Raw genomic sequence first — 12831 nt, forward strand, 5'->3', positions numbered from 1 at the left:
ACCCTCACACCTCCCCTACTCCCACCTGTACAACTCATACTGGTACACACTCACACCTCCCCTACTCCCACCTATACTACTCACACTGGTACACCCTCACACCTCCCCTACTCCCACCTGTACTACTCACACCTCCCCTACTCCCACCTGTACTATTCACACTGGTACACCCTCACACCTCCCCTACTCCCACCTGTACTACTCACACTGGTACACCCTCACACCTCCCCTACTCCCACCTGTACTACTCACACTGGTACACACTCACCTCTACCCTACTCCCACCTGTACTACCCATACTGGTACACCCTCACACCTACCCTACTCCCACCTGTACTACTCATACTGGTAAACCCTCAGACCTCCCCTACTCCCACTGGAACACCCTCACACCTCCCCTACTCCCACCTGTACCACTCACACTGGTACACCCTCACACCTCCCCTACTCCCACCTGTACTACTCACACTGGTACACCCTCACACCTACCCTACTCCCACCTGTACTACTCACACTGGAACACCCTCACACCTCCCCTACTCCCACCTGTACTACTCACACTGGTACACCCTCACACCTCCCTTACTCTCACCTATACTACTCACACTGGTACACCCTCACACATCCCCTACTCCCACCTATACTGCTCACACTGGTACACCCTCACACCTCCCCTACTCCCACCTGTACAACTCATACTGGTACACACTCACACCTCCCCTACTCCCACCTATACTACTCACACTGGTACACCCTCACACCTCCCCTACTCCCACCTGTACTACTCACACTGGTACACCCTCACACCTCCCCTACTCCCACCTGTACTATTCACACTGGTACACCCTCACACCTCCCCTACTCCCACCTGTACTACTCACACTGGTACACCCTCCCACCTGTACTACTCACACTGGTACACACTCACCTCTACCCTACTCCCACCTGTACTACTCATACTGGTACACCCTCACACCTACCCTACTCCCACCTGTACTACTCATACTGGTAAACCCTCACCCCTCCCCTACTCCCACTGGTACACCCTCACACCTCCCCTACTCCCACCTGTACCACTCACACTGGTACACCCTCACACCTCCCCTACTCCCACCTGTAATACTCACACTGGTACACCCTCACACCTACCCTACTCCCACCTGTACTACTCACACTGGTACACCCTCACACCTACCCTACTCCCACCTGTACTACTCACACTGGTACACCCTCACACCTACCCTACTTCCACCTGTACTACTCACACTGATACACCCTCACACATCCCCTACTCCCACCTGTACTACTCGCACTGGTACACCCTCACACCTCCCCTACTGCCACCTGTACTACTCCCACTAATACACCCTTATACCTACCCTACTTCCAACCTGTACTACTCACACTGGTACACCCTCACACCCCCCCTACTCTCACCTATACTACTCACACTGGTACACCCTCACACCTACCCTATTCCCACCTGTACTACTCACACTGGTACACCCTCACACCTACCCTACTCCCACCTGTACTACTCACACTGGTACACCCTCACACCTCCCCTACTACCACCTGTACTACTCACACTGGTACACCCTCACACCTACCCTACTCCCACCTGTACTACTCACACTGGTATACCCTCACACCTCCCTTACTCTCACCTATACTACTCACACTGGTACACCCTCACACATCCCCTACTCCCACCTATACTACTCACACTGGTACACCCTCACACCTACCCTACTCCTACCTGTACTACTCACACTGGTACCCATCCACACCTCCCCTACTCCCACCTGTACTACTCACACTGGTACACCCTCACACATCCCCTACTCCCACCTATATTACTCACACTGGTACAAACTCACACCTACCCTACTCCCACCTGTACTACTCACACTGGTACACCATCACACCTACCCTACTCCCACCTGTACTACTCACACTGGTACACCCTCACACCTCCCCTACTCCCACCTGTACTACTCACACTGGTACCCCTCCACACCTCCCCTACTCCCACCTGTACTACTCACACTGGTACACACTCACACCTACCCTACTCCTACCTGTACTACTCACACTAGTGCCCCTCCACACCTCCCCTACTCCCACCTGTACTACTCACACCTCCCCTACTCCCACCTGTACTACTCACACTGGTACACACTCACACCTACCCTACTCCCACCTGTACTACTCACACTGGTACACCATCACACCTACCCTACTCCCACCTGTACTACTTACACTGGTACACCCTCACACCTCCCCTACTCCCACCTGTACCACTCACACTGGTACACCCTCACACCTCCCCTACTGCCACCTATACTACTCCCACTAATACACCCTTATACCTACCCTACTTCCAACCTGTACTACTCACACTGGTACACCCTCACACCTCCCCTACTCCCACCTATACTACCCACACTGGTACACCCTCACACCTCCCCTACTCCCACCTGTACTACTCACACTGGTACACCCTCACACCTCCCCTACTCCCACCTATACTACTCACACTGATACACCCTCACACCTCCCCTACTCCCACCTGTACTATTCACACTGGTACACCCTCACACCTCCCCTACTCCCACCTGTACTACTCACACTGATACACCCTCACACATCCCCTACTCCCACCTGTACTACTCACACTGGTACACCATCACACCTACCCTACTCCCGTCTATACTAACCATACTGCTACACCCTCACACCTCCCCTACTCCCACCTGTACTACCGACACTGGTACACCCTCACACATCCCCTACTCCCACCTGTACTACTCGCACTGGTACACCCTCACACCTCCCCTACTCCCACCTGTACTACTCCCACTAATACACCCTTATACCTACCCTACTTCCAACCTGTACTACTCACACTGGTACACCCTCACACCCCCCCTACTCTCACTGGTACACCCTCACACCTACCCTACTCCCACCTGTACTACTCACACTGGTACACCCTCACACCTACCCTACTCCCACCTGTACTACTCACACTGGTACACCCTCACACCTACCCTACTCCCACCTATACTACTCACACTGGAACATCCTCACACATCCCCTACTCCCACCTAATCTACCACCACTGGAACACCCTTACGCCTCCCCTACTCCCACCTGTACTACCCCCACTGGAACACCCTCACACCTCCCCTACTGCCACCTATACTACTCACACTGGTACACCCTCACACCTACCCTACTCCCACCTGTACCACTCACACTGGTACACCCTCACACCTCCCCTACTCCCACCTGAACTACTCACACTGGTACACCCTCACACCTCCCCTACTCCCACCTGTACCACTCACACTGGTACACCCTCACACCTACCCTACTCACACTGGTACACCCTCACACCTCCCCTACTCCCACCTGTACTACTCACACTTGTACACCCTCACACCTCCCCTACTACCACCTGGACTACTCACACTGGTACACCCTCACACCTCCCCTACTCCCACCTGTACTACTCACACTGGTACACCCTCACACCTCCCCTACTCCCACCTGTACTACTCACACTGGTACACCCTCACACCTCCCCTACTCCCACCTGTACTACTCACACTTGTACACCCTCACACCTCCCCTACTACCACCTGGACTACTCACACTGGTACACCCTCACACCTCCCCTACTCCCACCTGTACTACTCACACTGGTACACCCTCACACCTCCCCTACTCCCACCTGTACTACTTACACTGGTACACCCTCACACCTCCCCTACTCCCACCTGTACTACTCACACTGGTACACCCTCACACCTCCCCTACTCCCACCTATACTACTCACACTGGTACACCCTCACACCTCCCCTACTCCCACCTGTACTACTCACACTGGTACACCCTCACACCTCCCTACTCCCACCTAATCTACCACCACTGGAACACCCTTACGCATCCCCTACTCCCACCTGTACTACCCCCACTGGAACACCCTCACGCCTACCCTACTCCCCATCTATACTACTCACACTGGTACACCCTCAAACCCACCCTACTCCCACCTGTACTACTCACACTGGTACACCCTCACACCTCCCCTACTCCCACCTGTACTACTCACACTGGTACACCCTCACACCTCCTCTACTCTCACCTGTACTACTCACACTGGTACACCCTCACACCTACCCTGCTCCCACCTGTACTACTCACACTGGTACACCCTCACACCTCCCCTACTCCCACCTATACTACTCACACTGGTACACCCTCACACCTCCCCTACTCCCACCTGTACTACTCACACTGGTACACCCTCACACCTACCCTACTCCCACCTATACTACTCACACTGGTACACACTCACAACTACCCTACTCCCACCTATACTACTCACACTGGTACACCCTCAAACCCACCCTACTCCCACCTGTACTACTCACACCTATACTACCCACACTGGTACACCCTCACACCCACCCTCCTCCCACCTATACTACCCACACTGGTACACCCTCACACCTACCCTACTCCCACCTATACTACTCACACCTCCCCTGCTCCCACATGTACTACTCACACTGGTACACACTCACACCTACCCTACTCCCACCTGTACTACTCACACTGGTACATACTCACACCTACCCTACACCCACCTATACTAGTCATACTGGTACACCCTCACACATCCCCTACTCCCACCTGTACTACTCGCACTGGTACACCCTCACACCTCCCCTACTGCCACCTGTACTACTCCCACTAATACACCCTTATACCTACCCTACTTCCAACCTGTACTACTCACACTGGTACACCCTCACACCCCCCTACTCTCACCTATACTACTCACACTGGTACACCCTCACACCTACCCTACTCCCACCTGTACTACTCACACTGGTACACCCTCACACCTACCCTACTCCCACCTGTACTACTCACACTGGTACACCCTCACACCTACCCTACTCCCACCTATACTACTCACACTGGAACATCCTCACACATCCCCTACTCCCACCTAATCTACCACCACTGGAACACCCTTACGCCTCCCCTACTCCACCTGTACTACCCCCACTGGAACACCCTCACGCCTACCCTACTCCCCATCTATACTACTCACACTGGTACACCCTCAAACCCACCCTACTCCCACCTGTACTACTCACACTGGTACACCCTCACACCTCCCCTACTCCCACCTGTACTACTCACACTGGTACACCCTCACACCTCCTCTACTCTCACCTGTACTACTCACACTGGTACACCCTCACACCTACCCTGCTCCCACCTGTACTACTCACACTGGTACACCCTCACACCTCCCCTACTCCCACCTATACTACTCACACTGGTACACCCTCACACCTCCCCTACTCCCACCTGTACTACTCACACTGGTACACCCTCACACCTACCCTACTCCCACCTATACTACTCACACTGGTACACACTCACAACTACCCTACTCCCACCTATACTACTCACACTGGTACACCCTCAAACCCACCCTACTCCCACCTGTACTACTCACACCTATACTACCCACACTGGTACACCCTCACACCCACCCTCCTCCCACCTATACTACCCACACTGGTACACCCTCACACCTACCCTACTCCCACCTATACTACCCACACTGGTACACCCTCACACCTCCCCTGCTCCCACATGTACTATTCACACTGGTACAAACTCACACCTACCCTACTCCAACCTGTACTACTCACACTGGTACATACACCTACCCTACACCCACCTATACTAGTCATACTGGTACACCCCTCACACCTCCCCTACTCCCACTATACTAACCACACTGGAACACCCTCACACCTCCCCTACTCCCACCTATATTACTCACACTGGTACACACTCACACCTTCCCTACTCCCACCTGTACTACTCACACTGGTACACACTCACACCTCCCTTACTCCCACCTATACTACTCACACTGTACACACTCACACCTCCCCTACTCCCACTATACTAACCACACTGGAACACCCTCACACCTCCCCTACTCCCACCTATACTACTCACACCTCACACTGGTACACACTCACACCTCCCCTACTCCCACCTCCCCTACTCCCACCTGTACTACTCACACTGGTACACCCTCACACCTACCTTACTCCAACCTATACTACCCACACTGGTACACCCTACTCCCACCTATACTAACCATACTGCTACACCCTCACACCTACCCTACTCCCACCTGTACTACCCACACTGGTACACCCTCACACCTACCCTACTCCCACCTGTACTACTCACACTGGTACACCCTCACACCTACCCTACTCCCACCTGTACTACTCACACTGGAACACCCTCACGCCTGCCATATTCCACTGATACACTCTCACAGTGACGGCATGTCCTGTATTCTTGTAGGCTTGTTTGAGGCTATCACAGCCCTCCTCTGTGATGTTCTTTTTTTTATTGGAACGATGGCAGCCCGCCACATCCTCAGACTGATGGAGGATAATCTTTTTTTCTTATGCCAGTTGCTTAGTAAAGACTTTGGAATTCCAAACCACCCAAACTTTAACTTTACATAATATTACCTATCCGTCAGTACAATTGGCGAATCCAACTTTTCGGCAGAAAGGTTATGGTTGGCCACCAGGCGCTTATACAACAAGACCTCTTCCACTCTATACGGATTCCACAACCTTATGTTCTTCTGAGACGCTATAACCAGGCATCGGGAAAGTTCACCTTCCCCACGAAGGTGATCTCCCCGGAATCGGGCAGATCTCTCGCCGGCACATTGCACAGACGCCGCTTTATGCTGCTCAGGTTAAAATCTATTTGGACAGTTTTCACGGCAATTGCCGAAGACTTCTTCTCAACCTGAGAATGAAACAACGTATCCAGTATTTGCTGATTACAGAGAGGGGGTCTTCAGTTTGTTTTTGTGAGCAGGACTCTGTCCCGCCGCCAGCTTCGCCCTTTTCCCCGGCTCTTTCGGCTTCGGAACAGTCTTTCCCGTTGCTTTGTCAGTCTGTAACTTGTAGCGGTGTAAGTCTTTAGCCGCCTTCTCCTCATACCTGCGTGTACAATAGGTAATGGCGGTTAATGCATGCGCATTCTACTACGTATTAATGTGTCACCTGAGATCGGCCGGCTCTTTCACTTCTTACATTTGATGCGGGCCTGTCTGGTGTAATAATTTTGCAAAGAAAAAATAAAGTGGTGGGTTTCCCTGTGGGTCCTCCGACACCCAGCACAGAATGCAGATCTCTCCCATGGGAGGATATACTCTTCATACCACAGCTATATTACTATGTGGACTGGGAAAGAGGTGCATCAAATCTTGAAGAGAGGAAAAAGTACCAACCAATCAGCTCCTGTAATTTTTCAAACACAGCCTGTAACATGGAAGTTGGGTGCTGATTGGTTGGTACTTTATCTCTCTCCAAGGATTGATACATTTCCCCTGTATGAGGTCTGTACGGGAGAGAACACATATATTAGTCTCTCAGATGAACATGGCTATTGAGACCACTCTGCTTTTAAATGAAACTAAATCTGACAATATATGTTGTTGTGTTGTGGAGGAGACCTGTCCTATTTTACATTTACGTGAATTTAAAAACAACTCCGTGTACTCCAAGAATCGATCAGAAGTTTCTAACCGCACGCTGTCAAATCTCTGTGAACGTTCATCCCACATCCCTGGTCATTTAACAACATGGAGCAGGCAATGGGCGTGTTATCAAAAATATTGCTCCTACTAACAGGAGGCCCCTATAACAAACAGCAGCACGGTGGCACGCCGAGGATACGCCCCATTTTAGGCAACCAAAACAACAGATAAATAATTTCTAATATTGATGGTAAAATAGTGGAAAGTGACAAGTTATTAATAATGTGGGGGAGATATATCAAGACTTGGGGGGTCATTCAGACTTGATCGCTCGCTAGCGTTTTTTGCAGCGCTGCGGTCAGGTCAGAACTGCGCATGCACGTCTCATGTGTACAAAGTGGATCGTTGCTGTGCGATGGGTTTTACGAAGAATCCATTCGCACAGCCGATCGCAAGGAGATTGACAGGAAGAGGGCGTTTGTGGGTGTCAACTGACCGTTTTCTGGGAGTGTTTGGAAAAATGCAGGCGTGTCCCAGCGTTTGCAGAGCGGGTGTCTGACGGCCCCGGACAGGCTGATGTGATCGCAAGGGCTGAGTAAGTTCTGTGCTACTCAGAAACTGCACAAAGTTTAGTTGCACCGCTCGGTTGCACATGCGATCGCACACTGGCCCTCATTCCGAGTTGATCGGTCGCAAGGCAAATTTAGCAGAGTTACACACGCTAAGCCGCCGCCTACTGGGAGTGAATCTTAGCTTCTTAAAATTGCGACCGATGTATTCGCAATTTTGCGATTACTAACTACTTAGCCGTTTCAGAGTAGCTCCAGACTTACTCTGCCTGTGCGATCATTTCAGTGCTTGTCGTTCCTGGTTGACGTCACAAACACACCCAGCGTTCGCCCAGGCACTCCCACCGTTTCTCCGGCCACTCCTGCGTTTTTTCCGGAAACGGTAGCGTTTTCAGCCACACGCCCCTGAAACGCCGTGTTTCCGCCCAGTAACACCCATTTCCTGTCAATCACATTACGATCGCCGGAGCGAAGAAAAAGCCGTGAGTAAAAATACTTTCTACATAGTAAAGTTACTTGGCGCAGTCGCAGTGCGAACATTGCGCATGCGTACTAAGCGGATTTTCACTGCGATGCGATGAAAAATACAGAGCGAACAACTCGGAATGAGGGCCACTGTTCAAACTGAAATCTAAATTGCAGTGTAAAAATAAAGCAGCCAGTATTTACCTTGCAAAGAAACAATATAACCCACCCAAATCTAACTCTCTCTGCACATGTTACATCTGCCTCCCCTGCGGTGCACATGGTATTGCCCATTAGATAAACAAATTTGCTGCTGCGATCAGGTCTGAATTAGGCTCAATATTCTGTGCTTGAGGCCAAACCTGAGTGTAGATGGTCACCAAACGGCCTGCAAGGACAGACGCCAGTATCTCACGGTTATTTTAGGACTGCAAGTAATATTTACCCGAGTTTTTCATCCTCGCTTAGTTTTTCCCAAAGCTCTGCAATAGTTGACGAAACATCGAACCCATCCTTCTGACTGTCATTCAGACACTTAGTCCGTTGTTCCTGAGTGAAAATATCCACGGCAGACATTGGTTTCTTGACCACCTTGTTACTAAGAAGATCATACGCGGTAATGAATCCTGATTTCTCAATGATCACGTTGGTCACTTTCCTGTCTGCATCAGGGCTCCTAGAGACCCCGGCCACCTCGGACCTCTCCTCAGTAACTACAGGACACAGTATCTTCACAGGTTGCAGATTTCCATTACTACAGCTCCTGAAAGCACTGCCCTTACTCCAAGCATCGTCTGTGGTTTCTCCAACATCGTTAGAGGCGATATTCTTAATGAGCTCTAGTCCTGTCATCTGCTCAACACAACGAGACTCAAGTCCAGGGTCAATCTGATTTTCGGTAACACTCTCGTCACCGGTAGCAACAGATGAACCACAGGGATTGCGGTTTCCGGGCTTCGGTACAGTGTGAGAATCTGTTAAATACGCCCCTGCTGCGTGGCCTGGCGACTGGGTATTTAAACAGCCCAGTGACTGGCTTTCTATAAACCCATCTTTACTATGAGACAGGTCATGTTTTCCAGAACTCTCAGTTTCAGTACGTATCTTTTTGCCCTGATCTGTACTTGCAAGTTCCGGAATATCTCTGAATGGTACATCTGCCTTGACTTTGGTCAGGATTACCGGCTCAGGATACACAGATCTCAGGACACTCTCAACAGCTTCCAGGACAGCGTCCTATGAAACGGGAACAACACGGGACAGCGTGACTGACGGTAGATGGTAAATTCCACAGAGTGATATCGTTGTGCTTTGGGGGGAAATTTACTAAGCAGTGATAAGAGCGGAGAAGTGAGCAAGTGGAGAAGTGGCTCATGGCAACCAATCAGCACTGAAGTAACATCTATAATTTGCATACTATAAAATTATACAGAGCTGCTGATTGGTTGATGGGGCAACTTCTCCACAGGCTCACTTCTCCGCTCTTATCACTGCTTAGTAAATGTCCCCCTTAGATAGGGAAAAACAGAACATTATAAAAGTCTAATACGCTATCCCAGGACGCCTACTTCCAGCACAATATTCTGCTGTTCTATCAGAAATCCTTTTCTTGCATTATTTTAATGATGTTAATAAATATTTTATTCTTGTTTTAAGAGGTTTAGGTGCTGAGCCCGACGGTAACATTACGGCCAGACTCTGGGTCACTGACCAATCAAAAAGTGTCTTGCAAACCTTTGCTCATCAATTCTCGCTGTGGGTGGGATGCATCAATCAAACAAAATGTTAACTGATGGTGACAGTGCCGTTCCGGGCACAGGTAGAGCATAGCGCAGCAGACGTTCCATCACTGTTCCGGCGCCCTCCCTCTGCCCTCTCCTATACAGCAACACTATATCGAAGTAACGGAGGAACTCTGCATGTGGTTTGTTGCCACTATAACCTCATGGTGTTGCTATAACTATTGCATTTAAGAATAAGGAGGTGAGCAATTTAAAGGTCTACTCTTTGTCTGGAAAAGACTACAATTAACCCTTTATTAACGTACCATCTAACCTCATATACAGATTCTATAAGGGACGACTATACCTATAAGGTTAATTTTGAACTTTTTCCGGAGACGATTGTCAACTACATATTTGATACAGTTTTATATTTGTTGTATGGTATATATGTCAATTTTATGTTAGATTGTTTTCAATTTGTCAGGTGTACTGAATACATTTCTATTTTGAATTGATAAGCGCTCCCTTGATATATATTTTTTATATCTCTTTTATGGTTTATGTACCGTTTGGCACTCCAGTATTGCCATTTGGGAGCAGCTTAATACTAATTGTAATAGTAATTTTATACATAAAAAACGGAGCAGAAAAGGTGGCTGTATAAGCGTTAGGGATTTTTTGGTTTTGACGAGACATAAACCTGGACGTTTTCACATGGCCGGGACAGCTCTCACCGGATGAGCTGTCCCTGCAGGTAAGTGTTCCTTTCTACCGACGATCGCAGAGGCTGGTATGCAGGAGAAAGTGGGTGGGAGGGTGTATCGTAGTTTTTATCCAAAAAATGATCCATCCCGTCCGTCTATAGATCATTAAAGTGCCACTAAAATAGGTTACATATAGAATAGTGCACCCAATGATATTATAATGAATGGTATCCTAACCGTAAATGTTATTTCGACTATAACGTCATGCGGCAAAATTGGTTCTTGCTATTTAAATAAAAAAGCTGAAAGTGTAGATTGTACAGATGTGACGGTTACGCACCTTTATAAGCAGCATCACTTGAGATTTATCCGGTGTCAGGTTGACATCTAAGCAAGAGGCTGGCACGACGATATTCATGAAAAATACCGGATAGCAACGGGCCGAATCCGAACCTTTATTATAATACAGTCGAACCATCTGCAAAAGTTCAAATAAAAATAATGAACAAGGAACAATGGGCAGACAAAGTGAACGAAAGCCAGGGACAATGCATAGGGGGGAATTCCACGGTCCGCAAAATCCTATTTCGCGGTAAAACTGAGCTGTTATCATGGTTCGCGAAGAGCAGCTATTCAATTGTCTGCAAAAAATTACCGGCAGTAATTCTGCATAGGTTTAACACCAATTTCTTTTTACCGCCTCTGAGCAGGGATTAGGGATGAATTAGGGATTTGGGACCTAATTCAGACCTGATCGCAGCAGCAAATTTGTTAGCTAATGGGCAAAACCATGTGCATTGCAGGGGGGGGGGGGGGAGGGGGGGGAGATGTAACATGTGCAGAGAGAGTTAGATTACTGGCTGCTTTATTTTTACACTGCAATTTAGATTTCAGTTTGAACACACCCCACCCAAATCTAACTCTCTCTGCACATGTTACACCCCCCCTGCAGTGCACATGGTTTTGCCCAAACAAATTTGCTGCTGGGATCAGATCTGAATTAGGCCCTTGGTTCAGAACCTCTAGGACACCCCCCTCAATGAATAATTATGCACTTAGAGAAGTTTTTAATTTGCCAATAATGGCAAGTCATTTTTGGGGTGAAAAAGTTTAAAATTTTGGAAATTGGGGGACAAGGTATGGGAAAAGTATATTGGGGGGCTTTATGATTGGGACAAGTGTTCTTAGTCTTACAGGTGGGAGTAATCAGGTTTTTTGGGGCATTTGTTTTAGTTAAAGTGGCTTAAAATGACCCAGATTTCGCCATTTTCACCTACACTTTTCACCAATTTCATTTTCGCACATTTGCAATTGGATAGATCAAAAAATGCATGCATGCTGACAACAAGCGCCACTTTTCCGCAATGTGTGCAAAAAGTGTACTCGTTTTCACGGACAATTGAATCCCCCCCACAGCAGCAGGCACTGGAGGCACAACGCTGACAAAGTATCACCAGTATAAGAGAAGAGTAAAGCCCCTGGACTTTCTGCTGTTTCTCCAGCTATCCCAGGTTAGAACGCTGCTTTTGAATGACATTTCTAGGAAAAGACGTGGAAGCGTTTCCATGGTATCATTTCTGCTCTTGTAAAGCTTGTGTTTCTCTAGCTGGGACATCATAGCATTCGGGCATTATACAGCATCAACACCCCATCCTAGGATGTCCTTTCTCAGTATATCACACCCATGGTTCTTCAACCTGAGGCCCTCCAGCTGTTGTTGAACTACACATCCCAGCATGCCCTGCCACAGT

At 49.2% G+C, this 12831-nt stretch overlaps 1 protein-coding gene across 1 annotated transcript in view; it reads right to left on the bottom strand.

Annotated features, from left to right (window-relative positions):
* The window catches only part of PMS1 (PMS1 homolog 1, mismatch repair system component), a 228726-nt gene that overhangs the window by 12256 nt on the left and 203639 nt on the right, over positions 1–12831 (bottom strand). The window contains 5 exon segments of the mRNA XM_063932749.1: positions 6594–6723; positions 6726–6927; positions 6929–7079; positions 9098–9888; positions 11421–11558. Of these exon segments, the coding sequence (XP_063788819.1) occupies positions 6594–6723; positions 6726–6927; positions 6929–7079; positions 9098–9888; positions 11421–11558 (1412 nt within the window).

Source organism: Pseudophryne corroboree, chromosome 7 (genome assembly GCF_028390025.1).
Source record: "Pseudophryne corroboree isolate aPseCor3 chromosome 7, aPseCor3.hap2, whole genome shotgun sequence".
Taxonomy (NCBI): domain Eukaryota; kingdom Metazoa; phylum Chordata; class Amphibia; order Anura; family Myobatrachidae; genus Pseudophryne; species Pseudophryne corroboree.